This window comes from Hypanus sabinus, chromosome 23 (genome assembly GCF_030144855.1).
Source record: "Hypanus sabinus isolate sHypSab1 chromosome 23, sHypSab1.hap1, whole genome shotgun sequence".
NCBI lineage: Eukaryota > Metazoa > Chordata > Chondrichthyes > Myliobatiformes > Dasyatidae > Hypanus > Hypanus sabinus.
Genome location: NC_082728.1, coordinates 56,029,726 through 56,045,497, shown reverse-complemented (window position 1 = coordinate 56,045,497; position 15,772 = coordinate 56,029,726). Strand labels below are relative to the sequence as shown.

General features: G+C 40.5%; 1 protein-coding gene across 2 annotated transcripts in view; it reads left to right on the top strand.

The window, feature by feature from the left end:
• The window catches only part of acox1 (acyl-CoA oxidase 1, palmitoyl), a 63,047-nt gene that overhangs the window by 25,333 nt on the left and 21,942 nt on the right, over positions 1–15,772 (top strand). For both annotated transcript variants that reach the window (XM_059948918.1, XM_059948919.1), the window contains 5 exons: positions 719–834; positions 1,881–2,050; positions 2,870–3,032; positions 5,425–5,615; positions 14,623–14,799. In XM_059948918.1, coding sequence (XP_059804901.1) covers positions 719–834; positions 1,881–2,050; positions 2,870–3,032; positions 5,425–5,615; positions 14,623–14,799 — 817 coding nt within the window. The remainder of the gene's footprint in view (positions 1–718; positions 835–1,880; positions 2,051–2,869; positions 3,033–5,424; positions 5,616–14,622; positions 14,800–15,772) is intronic.

Genomic DNA, 15,772 nt, shown 5'->3' with positions numbered 1-15,772 from the left:
GGTCCCACCATTGGCTAGTCTGGGGGTCAATACTGACATTGAAGGCTGATCAGCAGCCATAGCCCTGTGGCCGAGGCTCGAAAGCTATTCTGGAGTTGGAGGACTGTCAGTGTGGGTGGGTGGGAGGGAGGGAAGAAAGGGGCTTGTTTTTGTTACGTGTTCCGTTTTGTTGCTTTCTTTGTTGTTCTCCCGAGCACTGTGGCCATGCTATCTTGATGCTGGAGTACATGGTGACAGTTGCGGATTGCCCCCAGTGAATCCTTGGGTGTTGTTAAAATGAGCAATTCTGTACCTGTATGTTTTGTACATGTGATAAATAAGTCTGAAGTGAATTTGATCCCACATCACACAAGTCGTGGGGCCTTTTGATCTCTGTGGCTCACTCTTATGTAAGGATTGCATAATTGTGAATGCTAGGTATAACCAATTTCACAGCCAAGGTTCCTGAGCTTGTCCCTGAGACTGCATTTGTCATAGACTGGATAGACATGATTATTCAGAATACCTTATAGTATTGCTTGCTATATTCAGAATTAATTTGACCCTGTATGCTTGTCCATTTGCAGGTGCTCAATAGTGACTGGAACACCGTCTTGATGAGATGTTTTACCCACTGATCCTCGGCTTGTGATACTGAATTGGAGCCAGTTTGGCTTGCCGGATCTGGCTTGTTTGGCAATGGTGCGTTACACTAATCTCCCTCTTCTCTGCTCCCTAGGTGTGGTAGTGGGTGATATTGGACCGAAGTTTGGATATGATCAGGTGGACAATGGCTTCCTAAAGCTGGAGAATATCCGAATTCCTCGTGAAAACATGCTAATGAGATATGCAAAGGTAATGAGTAAAGTGAATGAGGCAAAATTCTGTCAATGCAGTATGGTTAAGATCGGCATATTTTATTTTCTGCCCTCACCTGCACTGTGCTAAAAAGTAGTGCTTGATGTAGCAATAAACTGGTAAAAATTGGGGAATTGCTTGACCAACCTGCATCTCTTCTGATTTTAATGCAGTTTCTTCATGTTGCCACCCATTGATTCTTCCACTAGAGCTCTACTGACTCAGTATGTCCACTGATCCTTCCAAGTTGCTCAGCCTGCTACCCCCCATTCTTGCCATGCATTACAGATTATATTCCTTGTTCAGAATCAGAATCAGGTTTATTATCACTGGCAGGTGATGTGAAATTTATTAACTTAGCAGCAGCAGTTCAATACATAATACAGAAGAGAAAAAATAATAAAATAAAACATAAGTAAACAAGTAAATCAATTATGTATATTGAATAGATTTAAAATATGCAAAAACAGAAATACTGCATGTTTTAAAAAATGGTGAGGTAGTGTCCAAAGCTTCAATGTCCATTTAAGAATCGGATGGCAGAGGGGAAGAAGCTGTTCCTGAATTGCTGAGTGTGTGCCTTCAGGCTTCTGTACCTCCTACCTGATGGTAACTGAGAAAAGGGCATGCTGGAGATCCTTAATAATGGACACTGCATTACTGAGCCACCACTCCCTAAAAATGTCCTGGGTGCTTTGTAGGCTAGTGCCCAACATGGAGCTGACTAGATGTACAACCTTCTGCAGCTTCTTTCAGTCCTGTGCAGTTGCCCCTCTATTCCAGATAGTGATGCAGCCTGTCAGAATGCTCTCCATGGTACAACTACAGAAGTATTTGAGTATATTTGTTGATGTGCCAAATCTCTTCAAACTCCTAATAAAGTATAGCTGCTGTTTTGCCTACATTGATATGTTGGGATCAGGTTACATCCTCAGAGACCTTGACACCGAGGAACTTGAGGCTGCTCACTCTCTCCACTTCTAATTGCTCTATGAGGATTGGTATGTGCAGTGATTGGATCAAATTCCCTTCTGTTTCAAAAGGTGATGCCAGATGGGACTTACCTGAAGCCTCCAAGTGATAAGCTAACGTATGGTACAATGGTCTTCATACGTTGCATGATAGTGGGAGAATCAGCACATGTATTGTCTCAAGCATGTACCATTGCTGTCCGTTACAGTGCTGTCCGACACCAGTCAGAGCTGAAACCTGGGTAAGTGTTGAATATTTGAGTGTGAGAGACTGGCAGAATAAGTTTGTGGTGCTTAAAGCCAACTATCTACCACAGTGAAAGATGTTCGGTGACTTGTTCAGTTTTGGGGCAAATGCAGTGATATCCACACACCTCATTCCTCTTGAGCTGGAAGAGAGACTTGGGCCTAGATGCTACTAGCAGACAAACCTGTCAAGACTTGGTTGCCCTTTTCCAATCATTAATATCCTGGTCTTACAGTTACAACTACTTTATTTGGAAACTTTTTGTTCAGTTGGATCATACCAGGCCATATGCTGCCACTTTGCATTTGTCCATTAATTCCATGACTCTGTTCCCCACCTCCTCCCATGCTCATCTAGCCTTTACTACGCAGCCCAACTACTCCGTGAGAGTAAGTTCTGCATTCTCATTGCTCTGGCCACAGAAGAGTTTATTAATGTCATTGAATTATTTTTTGTGATAAACATGTTAATAGCCATGTTTTAGAGTTCATATCAAAACTTTAAGTCCTATATTTGGAGTATGCTACTTATACATCCGATAGCAATGAGTATCCCACAATATAACTGCCATCAAGTACACGGAGATGGTTCATTGTTCTTGCACTTGAAAATATTGTGTGAGCAGATGCTATAAATGAATTTGATGTTACACAGTGGGAAGTACGAGCTACTTTGCCTTTGCTATACAGTATAAAAGGAGTAGAGTAAATGTGGAAGCTTTTAAATTAAGCTGTACTTAGATGGCAGTAAATGACTACAGGAGCAGGGGCTTCATGTTTAAGTAACATTCACCATAGGTGATTGGTCTCCCTAGTGCTCCAGAACCACAGATACTGGATTATCAGACTCAACAGTACAAGCTGTTTCCCTTATTGGCAACTGCCTACGCCTTCCGCTTTGTGGGAAACTTCATGAGAGACATGTACCAACGTATCACTGGGGATATCAACGATGGAGACTACAGTCAGTTGCCTGAGGTATTGGGCTCTGATGGAGTGGGGAATGCTCTGTGTGATTGCATTATCTTTTTGGGGGGAAAATCAATCTATATACGTTCTGTAGGAGCTAAGCACAAGTGCTCTTTGTTCTAGTGTTTTCCATGTATCCCTGACCCATTTTATGTCAAATCTGCATTAATTTGGGATTAGCAGAAGCAGAGACAGACATCAGTAAGGTTTGTCCCTTCTCCTTCCACCCTCATTCTCCTGTACCAAAAGCATCATGGGGTAGGACACCAGTGTAGCAAACACACCTAACAACATCACCATCTAATGTCTGAGACTTAAAAAATGAGACTGTCCAAGAAACAATGCCTTGCGCCTGTCTCCTTGCCATGTTTTATTTCATTTCCTCATTTTCACCAAGTGGCATTTAAGCAGATATAAAAGCAGTACACCCAGATATGTTATGAGGTGTTAATTCGTCTTGAGTCATGGCTCCAGTCAGAGTCCTGTCTTGTGGCCCAGTGCTACAGCTGCCAGTGGAGACCACTGGACTGTGGATACCTGTGACCACTGCAAGCCAAGTGACAGGGAGTGGTGCTGGAAACAAACTAGAGCTGTGAGGTGAGCTAAGATGGTGGAGCTTACAGCCCACCTCCAGCTTCTTTTACACCACAGCCACTGATTCAAAGTTGAATTTATTGTCATATGCACAAGTACAATGAAAAACTTGCTTGCAGCAGTGTCACAGGCACATTGCATAAGCAGTATTCACAAGATAAACAAATTATGCACAATTATTACAGTAAAAAAGACAATTGGAACAAAACAAAAGTTGATTTTAGTGTGAAGTTCTGAGTGGTCACAGTGTTGCTAAACTGTAGTGAATAGGGTCAATATGGTCAAACTAAAGGCAGTTTTCCAGGTGAAGTCTAACCACAGATCTATAGAGCTGTAATTTCTATGGCTCACCCCCGAAGGTCTGTTTTTTGATCTCCACATCCCCGCCACCTTACACGCTGTGCTAACAGTTCTAGTCTTTTTCCAGCTTCACTCCATGTCTGCTGGGTTGAAGATCTTCACCACCTGGGTGGCCAGTACAAGAAATGAAGAATTTGGTTTGGCATTCAGGGGTTACAGATGCTTGTGGTCCTTATATTTCACCCACCTTGCACTCCATGCTTCTCTCTAAGAAGTCTGAAAGCAGTTCCTAAAGCTACCATTTTCATTATTTGGAGGGACAAAGGCAGCGACTGCATGATACAGCATCACTTCTAAGTCATTGACAGCTTTGATTTGTTTATGTCACCGTTCCTTGTCACTAGGTTGAAGACCTGGAACTCCAGCCTAACGGTGGTTGGCATCTTCACCACACTGCCTGTAGCTGTTCAGGAAGTGGGCTTGCTCCCACGTCCTCAATATCATTGAGTCATGAGCAGAAATGCTGATCTTTTGACCAGTTCCTACATGTTGATATCTATGTCTTCATTGTTTCGGAACCTTAATCATCACAAACACTGCTGGTAAAAATCTACTGCAATGTGTGCAAAGTGTTAAATCAGCCAATTCAGTTTGAAAGATTGATAAATGTTAAAAGTTTAATCAAGCCTGTTCACTTCAAGCAGGAGACATTCTGCAGATGCTGGAAATCTGAGCAGCACACAAAATGCTGGAGGAATTCAGCAGGCCCGGCAGCATCTATGGAAAGGAAGATTTAAACTTCAGGGATATACAGCCCTGCCAAGTCATGCTGAAGGGTTTTGGCCCGAGACATTGACTGCACACTGTTCCAAGATCACTTTAACTGATCTGTAACACTGGTTCTAAGTGCCTTTGTGCCTGCAGTTGATTCTGTCTTCAGATGGCTATAATGATCAGTAAGTTTCCTCTGTCTGCCCACTCGGTAACTGATAAAATTCACCCATTTCTTTAGTAATACAGGAATCCTTCAATACATATGACAAGCTTGTATTGCAGTAGATATTTTGCTAATTAAGCATTTAGATCCCCTCAGAAGGTGATTGCACTGGTTCATGGAAGGTGAATTCAAGGTCAGTTTAGGTAAAAGCATGACTTCAGATTAGAAATTCAGCACTTTTTTTGGATGCATTTTTCACCAGTTTTAATGATTTCCAGCATCCAGAGCTACAATTAGATAAATCTTTATATTCTGTCACTGGGGAAATAGCAGTGTAGATAATATAGCATATCCTCTAACTTTCAGGGTCCTATATCACCCTGATGAATCTTTAACCCCTCCAAGGGCTCTATATTCTTGATACAGTGTCCCAGCTAAAGGTACTATTCCAAATGAGGTCTGATTCAAAGATGTGTACAGCTGTGGTTTGTGGCTCCTAGATGTCTGTTTGTTTGTTCTTCTCCCACCCAATCTCCACCACCTTACCTTAAAACTCTAGTCTGTTTCCAGCTTCACTCCCTGTCTGCCGGACTGAAGGCCTTCACCACCTGGGTGGCCACTGCAGGAATTGAGGACTGTCGTATGGCTTGTGGGGGTCATGGGTACTCGCGCTCCAGTGGTCTCCCTGACATCTATGTCACATTCACACCCTCCTGCACTTACGAAGGAGAGAACACGGTGATGATGCTGCAGACTGCTAGGTAAGAAGACAGCACGCAAAACAGGGAATTATAGACCAGTTAGCCTGACGTCAAAAACAGGGAATTATAGACCGGTTAGCCAGACGTCAGTAGTGGGAAAGGTGCTGGAGTCAATTATAAAAGAGGAAATTATGACACATTTGGATAGCAGTAGAAGGATCAGTCCAAGTTAGCATGGATTTACGAAGGGAAAATCATGCTTGACTAATCTTCTGGAATTTTTTGAGAATGTAACTATGAAAATGGACAAGGGAGAGCTAGTGGATGTAGTGTACCTGGACTTTCAGAAAGCTTTTGATAAAGTCCCACATAGGAGATTAGTGGGCAAAATTAGGGCATATGGTATTGGGGGCAGAGTACTGACATGGATTGAAAATTGGCTGGCTGACAGGAAACAAAGAGTAGTGATTAATGGATCCCTTTCAGAATGGCAGGCTGTGACCAGTGGGGTGCCGCAAGGTTCGGTGCTGGGGCCGCAGCTGTTTACAATATACATTAATGATTTAGATGAAGGGATTAAAAGTAACATTAGCAAATTTGCCAATGACACAAAGCTGAGTGGCAGTGTGAAATGTCAGGAGGATGTTATGAGAATGCAGGGTGACTTGGACAGGCTGGGTGAGTGGGCAAATGTATGGCAGATGCAGTTTAATGTGGATAAATGTGAGGTTATCCACTTTGGTGGCAAGAACAGGAATGCAGATTACTATCTAAATGAAATCAAGTTAGGAAAAGGGGAAGTACAACGAAATCTAGGTGTTCTTGTACATCAGTCAATGAAAGCAAGCATGCAGGTACAGCAGGCAGTGAAGAAAGCTAATGGCTTACTGGCCTTTATAACAAGAGGAATTGAGTATAGGAGTAAAGAGGTCCTTCTGCAGCTGTACAGGGCCCTAGTGAGATCCCACCTGGAGTATTGTATGCAATTTTGGTCTCCAAATTTGAGGAAGGACATTCTTGTTATTGAGGGAGTGCAGCGTAGGTTCACAAGGTTAATTCCCGGAATGGCGGGACTGTTGAAAGATTGGAGCGACTGGGCTTGTATACACTGGAATTTAGAAGGATGAGAGGGGATCTGATTGAGATATATAAGATTATTAAGGGATTGGACATACTGGAGGCAGGAAGCATGTTCCTGCTGATGGGTGAGTCCAGAACTAGAGGCCTCAGTTTAAGAATAAGCGGTAGGCCATTTAGAACTGAGATGCGGAAAAACTTTTTTACCCAGAGAGTGGTGGATATGTGGAATGCTGTGCCCCAGAAGGCAGTGGAGGCCAAGTCTCTGGATGCTTTCAAGAGAGAGTTAGATAGAGCTCTTATAGATAGCAGGGTCAAGGGATATGGGGAGAGGGCAGGAACGGAGTACTAATTGTGTATGATCAGCCATGATCACAGTGAATGGTGGTGCTGGCTGGAAGGGCCGAATGGCCTACTCCTGCACCTACTGTCTATTGTCTATAAAAGACAAAATCCCATGGGCACTGGACATCTTAAATACAAACAGAAAATGATAGGATTACTTAGCAAGTCAGTCAGCATCTATGGAAGGAGAAACAATGTTTCAGATTGATGCCTTTTTATCAAAACTAGGTACATTTGGAAACAAGTGACTACAGACGCTGTCACTTGTACTGTAGTGAAGTTTGGATTCTGAAGCAAAAATAAACTGCTGGAAGAGGTCAAACAGTATCTGTGGAGGCAAAGAGATGCTTCATGTTTTGGGTCATGACTGAGTCTTGATGCACGGTTTTTGCTGGATCGAGAGATGATATTATCCAGAAGGTTCTTCAGAAGTCATAAATGAGGCAGAAATCTTGTTACAGTCATTTTATTTGATGCTCATAATAAATACATAAATAATAGTTTAACACAGTGAATGGGTAGCACACGAGTGAGTAACCTGCTCGCTCTAACTAAGAACCTGCCCCATGATCTTCCTTTGTGATGAAAACTGGTTCAAGCTGGACAAAAGGGAATTTCTCAGCCTGTGATTTACACTGCCATGACATCTTGGGCTCACAGTCAAAGAAACTACAGATGTACAGAACCGGGGGGACGTCACGTGATGACATAGGATCGAGACGTGGAAATCCAGCTCTCCTGTTTTAAAAAAAAACAGTAAAATAATGTTTAAGTGAAGAAAAGTTAGTAAGTACTTCTAAAACAAAAACTTATAAACTACTCAGGATTGTCCTAAGATGTGTCTCCTAAACAGAAGCAGAAGAAAACTACTACTTTGAAGACAACACAAGTTGGAAAAGAATCAAGGCCGGCAGCCATGAAAGAGCCTCGGGCTCAAATGCATTTTACCTCCGGTGATACAGAACAGGAAACTGCGGCAACATCAACCGTTTCAAAAAAAAAGAGCAACAGGAATTGCGCATGTGTGAAGGAAGGGGCATGTGCAAACACGAGCAACCTAAACTACAAATCCCAGCTATGATTGGAACTGAAAGTGAATATGAGGTGGAATCAGATTCTCTGGATAAATCAGACAAAGATGAAGAGACAAACAAAGAAGAGCAACAGGAAGAGGTTGGAGGTGATATTGGAGACATTAAAAAATCTTTGGTGCAAATAATGCATGAATTAAAAGCATTAAAAGTAATAAAAAAGATATTAAAATATGAAGATTATGTTTGATAAAATGATGAAAAGACAGGACAAAATGGACAAGAAAATTAAAAACTTGGAAGAAATAATGGGAGACACCATTGATAGAGTGAATAAAATAGAAGATAATATTTCTGCCTGGATGTCAGAAAGAAAACAGTTGTTGGAAAAAATGGATGTACTTGAAAATTTTAACAGATGAAATAATATTAAGATTGTTGGACTTAAAGAAGGTATAGAGGGAGAGGATCCAATAAATTTTTTTCAAAAATGGATTCCGGAAATTTCGGAAATGGAAGAAGGAACCCAGTTAATTGAAATTGAAAGGGCTCACGGAGCCTTAAGATCAAGACCTCAAGTTGATTAAAACCCACGATCAATCTTGATAAAATGCTTAAGATATCGAGATAAAGAAAAGATCCTGAAGGCTGCTACCCAACGTGCCAGAAAGAGAAATGGGCCATTGATGATAGAAAGGAAAACAGTTCTTTTCTATCCTGATACAAGTTATGACCTTTTGAAGAGAAAGAATGAATTTAACCCAGCGAAAAAAGTTTTATGGGAAAAGGGTTGTAAATTTATATTGCGCCACCCGGCAACCCTGATAATTTTTTTAGATGACGGAAAAAGAAGATATTTTACTGATTATTGGGATGCGGAAGAATTTACACAAGAACTCCCAAATATTCGCTAACCACAGCCAAAGATTTAAAAGTGAAACGGATTAAAGATGAAGACGGGGACAGTGAATGGAGTTCATGGATGTTTAAGGACTGAAGAATATTTAAGTATATTCTTAATTATATGATACAGGGGGAGAAAGGTAAAAACTTGAGAAATATTAATCGAGAGTAGTGATATTTTTTCTTCTCTTATATATGCTTTTTTATGTTACGGGGGAGCTGGGGGAACTTCGGATCGATTGCTACGGGATTCATGTGTGTAATCATGGCAATTGCCATGACCCACACAGCAGAGGGGGGTGATGTGTTTTTTCTTTATTCACAACATTAGTAGGGGGGTATTTTGTTTTTTTTTCTTCATAATCTATTTTTCTTTAATTTTTCTTTCTTTGCCTGGACAATCGGGGGGGGGAGGGGGGAGAGACACATAGCAACACGGAGAATTTTAAAAAGATTCCCCAAGGTACTACGAAAGTTGAAAAGTTAGGTATTACTATAGACTGGAGTAACCCTGTTAAAAACAATGACTAATTTACTAAATTTTTTAAGTTTTAATGTTAATGGGCTTAATGGACTGGTGAAAAGAAAAAGAATTTTAACATACATTAAGAAAATGAAAATAGATATAGCTTTTAGCTGCATTCCATTTGAAAAAATTACTTATAATTTAAGAGATAAATACGATATATATCTGAAGATTTGGCGCCCTTATTTACAAAAGATAGGATTAAATATATAGGTGCTCCAAAGATAAAATTATTGGTTATTTGGGGAAAGAAATAAATATATGTACTAAAGCTATTATGATCTACATGGGATATGTTAGGGGGGAGGGGGGAAGGGTTGATAATTTTTATTCCTTCTGTAACCATTTGAAAATTCAATAAAAAAAAATTTAAAAAACAGTAGGCCATCTCACCATGGTTAGAGAGCAATTCTCACACCTGTTTCTTAACGAGGAGTGAAATGTGAAATATCTATTCCTTCATACCATTGTAACACCATCATAACATTTGAAACCTGAAGGAGAAGAGAGGGAGCAACAGAATGTTAGAAATGTGTGATATAAGGTCGTAATAACTGATTATAAAAATAGTTGAATTCATTGTTAACTCCTGAAAACTGCAATATGCCAAATCAGAAAATGAGGTGACTTTCTCAAACTGAGGTGACTTGAGAAGTCTTCATAGTTTTGATATCAAGAGGATGTGTGAGAATTTAAATGATGGCCTCTATTTAAAAATAAAAAGACATTGATCTTAGACAAGACATTTTTTTTCCTCTAAAGGTCTTTGGAATTCTACTTCAAAGGATGGTGGAATCAAAGCATTTGAATATTGTTGAAGCCGAGGTAGATAAATACTAGATAAGCAAGTGACTGAAAGGTCACTAAATGCAGAATTGAATCTGCAGTTAGGTTAGTCATGGTTTCATTAAATGCTGGAACAGGGCTGAGTTCCAAGTGACATATTCCTGATCCTAATTCTATTGTGTGATAAGTACACATGATATTGTTTTAATTACAATAACAGACTTAGTGAGTACAGAATGTACAGTGAAACGTTCTCTAAATATGCTACAAAAATATCTGTTCCTATTTATTAACGTTGTATATGGTTAAAATAACAATGAGTATTATTACTCTTTAACTGGCTTTCAATATTGCCTTTTACCTGCACCTTCTCATTCTTTCAGTTTTTAGTTATTGTCAGATAAATATAAAAACAAAAGAACACTTTGTTTCCACTTCTACCTATTGATTTATTCAATCTTTCTTCCATGTTATTTTTAATTTTCTATTGTTCATGATGTAATATTGAATCAACAATTCTAATGTGCATTTCCTGCTACAGAATCTGAATTGCACAATCTGATTTGTTATGGGGATGAATGGATACAACCTCTCCTCACACAAGTTTCAGATCTGTGGAGTATTTTTGTCAGTCTATGAAGTGTTCTAGTCACTTGCAGTTCCAATGTAGAACTCACAGAAGACCTGTGTGTTAAATATAAGTATGATAAATGGCTGGCTCCTTTGTTTACAGCTGACTTCAAAAGCAAAGTGTTAAGGCTCTGAGTACTGTTGTTCATGAAAACAATACTTTATGAAGGTAGTTCCGACCTGACGGACAGCAGATTCTCAAAGAGATGACTGTCTGGACATGGTCATTGAATCAAACATTTATCATAAAATGGTTTGTAATATATATCTCAGTAGTTTGACAACAAAATACTCTCCACAGATTTAAAAATACATTTTCATATGATCACAGTAGATGAAACTTCATTGTCAACAATTTTAATTTTAATTTTTAAAATCAGTTTTTTATTTGTCCAGTTTATAGATGTCTAAAACAACTTGGGATAAGCTTTTTAAAAAAAAAAATGAGTACTGAGGGAACCTTAAAATGTTCTCCTTCAGAAAAAGACCTGAGAAAGGATCAAATTTTCCAATATGATATAAGTATTATTGGGAGAAAGGAACACAGTGCAACCAGATGGAATCATCTGGGAGCTGGATCAGGAGGGAAATGATCGATTCATCAGTGGGTGCCGACTACTTCCCACTACTGATGATATTCAGTTAATAGAAACTGTCTTTAAAGCCTATTACTATTATAGGCTTCAGTTCCTCTGATAGCAATAGTACCTGGAATAATCTTGTCATATCTGACATAGTGAATGTCACTGGCATACAGTGCAACAAAAGAAATCATGATTACAATTATAATTCCTTGACCTTTATTTAACACCTTGTTCTGCATTCTATTATTGTTCTCCCCTGTACTATGTCAATTCACTGGTGTGATGAAATGATCTACATAGATGGCATGCAAAACATGCAAAACATAATTTTCTACTGTACTTCAGTACATGTCGGTGCGATGCTATTACAGCTCGGGGTATCAGAGTATGGAGTTCAATTCCAGTGTGCTCTGGAAGGAGCTCCTGTACATCCTCCCTGTGGTTTTCCGGAGTACTCCAGTTTCTTCCCGCAGACCAAAGACATACCTAGTAGGGTTGCTGGGACAGTGCACCTTAAAGAGCCATTAGAGCCGGTTCCATGCTGTATCCCCAAATAAAATCAAATAAATATTTTTTAAAAAGATGTACAGAACTGACTATACAGTACTACAAATTGCTGAACATCCTTTGAGCACTTAGACAAACATATAAGCAAGAATAAAGTTAAATTACAAGAAAAATAACAATTTAGACCCTAATCTACCAGTTTCAATCCAAAATAATGACCATCTTTTTGACTCCACAGTCGCTGTACACGAGGGTGAACTGTTGTTGTATTAGTTCCCTGCTGCTCTGTAGCTGCAGACATATTGCTATATTGGCATTTATTTCACACTCTTCTGATCTGAGGCAAGCTCAATTCCCTGAAATCTAATTCCTTGTTAATTTTTCTAATTGTTAGCAGGGACGTTCTTTTTGCAGAGAACGTAGTCACAGACTCAGAATTATGGAGCATGAAAATAGGTCCTTTGACCCACCTCGTCCATGCTGACCAACATGTCTCCTTAAACTGGATTCATAGCGAAATACAGCACAGATATTCGCTGTATCCTTGACCCAATGAGTCAACCCTGACCATGTTCCCCACCCAGTTAGTCCCAGTTTTTGGCATTCAACTAATATTACTCTAAGCCCCACCCCTCAGCATATCATCAGAGTACTTCTTAAGTGATACTATTGTACCTGCCTTAACCACTCCCTTTGGCATGTACTCACCATCCTCTGCATGAAATAAGTTGCACCTCAGGTCCCTTTTAAATATTTCCCTCTCTCCCTAAATCTATGGCCCCTGGTTTTGGTCTCCCCTACCTAGGGGGAAAAACTGTTACCATCCACTTTACCTATGCCTCTGCACATCCATAGAGACACCCCTTATCTTCCTATGTTCCGAGGAATAAAGACCTAACTAGGCCAGATCATATACTCAGGGCCTTTACTCCTGGCAGCATCCTTGTAGATCTTCTCTGCACTCTTTTCAGTTCAACCATTTCAGTTTCTGAAAGCAGCTTGACCAAAACTGTATACAGTACTCCCAAGTGCAACCGTACTGGTGACTTGTACAACTGCAAATGTATCTCAATTCCTAGACTCAGTGCCCTATCTTATGAAGGCTAGCATACTAATCATTTTTCTTCACCACCTTATCTGTGACACCTCTTTCAGAGAACTATGCGCCGGTTCTCCTGGGTCGCTCTATTCTATTGCACTCTCTAGTACCTTACCATTCATAATGCAAGATTGCATCACCTCACTTGTCTGTTTTGCCACTCCTTAGCCCACTTCCCTAACTAATTGAAGGTTCCTGTAATCTATGATAACCTTTCTATCAATCTATCAACAATCCCACCTAATTCTGCCACCTGCAAACTTGCTGATTAAACCTTGTGCATTTATATCCAAATCATTTATATAGATATGAGGGTCCCAACACCAACCCCTGCAGCACACCACTTGTCACCAACCTTCAATCATTACCCTCTGCTTCCCACCTCTGAGCCAATTTTGAATGCACCTAACTAGCTCTGCCTGGATTCCAAGGGGACCTAACCTTCCGGACTAACCTATTTTGTAGGACATTATTGAAGGCCTTGCTAAAGTACAAAAGGACAATGTCCACTGCCCTATCCTCCATTTACCTTTTTGGCTGTATCTTCAAAGGAACTTAAAGATGTGTCAACAGTGACTTCCCATGCACAAAATCATGCTGATTCCTCCTTGATCAGACTGGTTGTTGAAATGCTGTTAGATCCTTCTATAGATGTACCATGAAGAGCGTTCTGACAGGCTGCATCACTGTCTGGCATTGGGGGGTGGGGGGGTTCTATTGCATAGGACTGAAAGAAGCTGCAGATGGTTATAAATCTAGTCAGTTCCATCTTGGGTACTAGCCTACAAAGTACCCAGGATATATTCAGGGAGAGGTGTCTCAAAAAGGCAGTGTCCATTATTAAGGACCCCCAGCACCCAAGGCATGCCCTTTTCTCACTGTTACTATCAGGTAGGAGGTACAGAAGCCTGAAGGCACACACTCAGCGATTCAGGAACAGCTTCCTCCCCCCGCCATCCGATTCCTAAATGGACATTGAACCCTTGGACACTGCCTCACTTTTTAAAAAAATATACAGTATTTCTATTTTTTTTGCAGTTTTTAATCTATTATATGTATACAATAATTGATTTACTTATTGTTATTATTATTACTATTTTTTCTCTTCTGTAAGTATTGAACTGCTGGTGCTAAGTTAACAAGTTTCACGTTACATGCTGGTGATAATAAATCTGATTCTGTTCCTTTAGTCCCATTTCCTTCCATTTGGCCCTTATCCGTCTAAACTTTTCCTGTCTGTGTACCCACTTCTATCTTTTAAAGTAGAAATTAATAGCTTCTTGATTAGTAAGGGTGTCAAAGGCTAAGGTGAGATGACAAGAATATGATTAAAAGAGAAAATAAATCAGCCACGATCAAAAGGCAGAGCTGACCTGTTGGCTGAATGGCCCAGTTCTGCTCCTATGTCTTATGGTCTTTTACCATCCTCTGGCAGTAAGTATTTACACTGATTCACCAGGGTAGACGTATCCCTGTCATTTTATAATGTCATTTCACTGTTCAGTCCCCTTAACCATGTGCACCTTTGGAGGTTTGTGTTGCTTCGATAATGGATCATCTGTTTTCTTCATTGTTGCAGATACCTGTTTAAGAGTTATTCTCAGGCTAAGTCTGGACAGAGGCTGTCGGGCACCGTGTCGTACCTGAGTGACTTACACAGCCACATCCAGCCCCAGCAAGTAGCTAGCCGGCCCCCAGTGATCGACATCGATGATGTCAGGAGGCTGGTGGAAGCCTACAAACTGCGAGCAGCCAGGTGAGTGGGTGGTACAGTCCTGTTTTAGCTGGTCTGGGTGCATTGCTCCTTCTGAATTCATCGTCTTTTTATATTCCTAGAATGACCATTTTACTTTCAGAATCCCCTGTGTAGGACAACCACCTGTCACTGATACTGTATGCTCTAGTAAATTTAAAAAAGAATTTAAAAAGATGCAACAAAACACATTGATGAAGCTGGAGTAGTAGATGTAGTGTATATGCATTTCAGTAATACATTTGATAAGGTTCCCCATGCAAGGCTCCTTCAGAAAGTAAGGAGGCATGGGATCTAAAGAGACCTTGCTTTGTGGATCCAGAATGGGCTTGCCCACAGAAGGCCAAAGGGTAGTTGTAGATAGTTTGTATTCTGCTTTGAGGTCAGTGACCAGTAGTGTCCACAGGGATCTATTCTGAGACCCCTCCTCTTTGTGATTTTTGTAAATGACCTGGATGAGGAAGTAGAATGGTGGATTAGTAAGTTTGCTGTTGACACAGAGGTTGGGGGTGTTGTCAGAGGTCTGGAGGGTTGTCAGAGGTTACAGCGGGACATCAAAAGGATGCAGAACTCGGCCAAGAGGTGGCAGATGAACTTCAACAAGTGTGAAGTGGTTCATTTTGGTAGGTCCAATTTGAAAACATAATATAAATTGTAAGACTCTTAGCAGTGTGGAGGATCTGTGAGATCTTGATGTCGATAGGACACTCAAATCTACTGCGCAGGTAGACAGTGATGTTAAGAAGGCGTCTGGTGTGTTGGCATTCATGAACCATGGGATTGAGTTCAAGAACTGTGAGGTAATGATACAGCTGTATAAGACCTTGGTCAGACTCCACTTGGAATACTGTGTTCAGTTCTGGTCACCTCATTGCAGGAAGGATGTGGATACTATAGAGAGAGTGCAGAGGAGATTTACAAGGATGTTGCCTGGATTGGAGTGCGTACCTTATGAGAATAGGTTGAGTGTACTTGG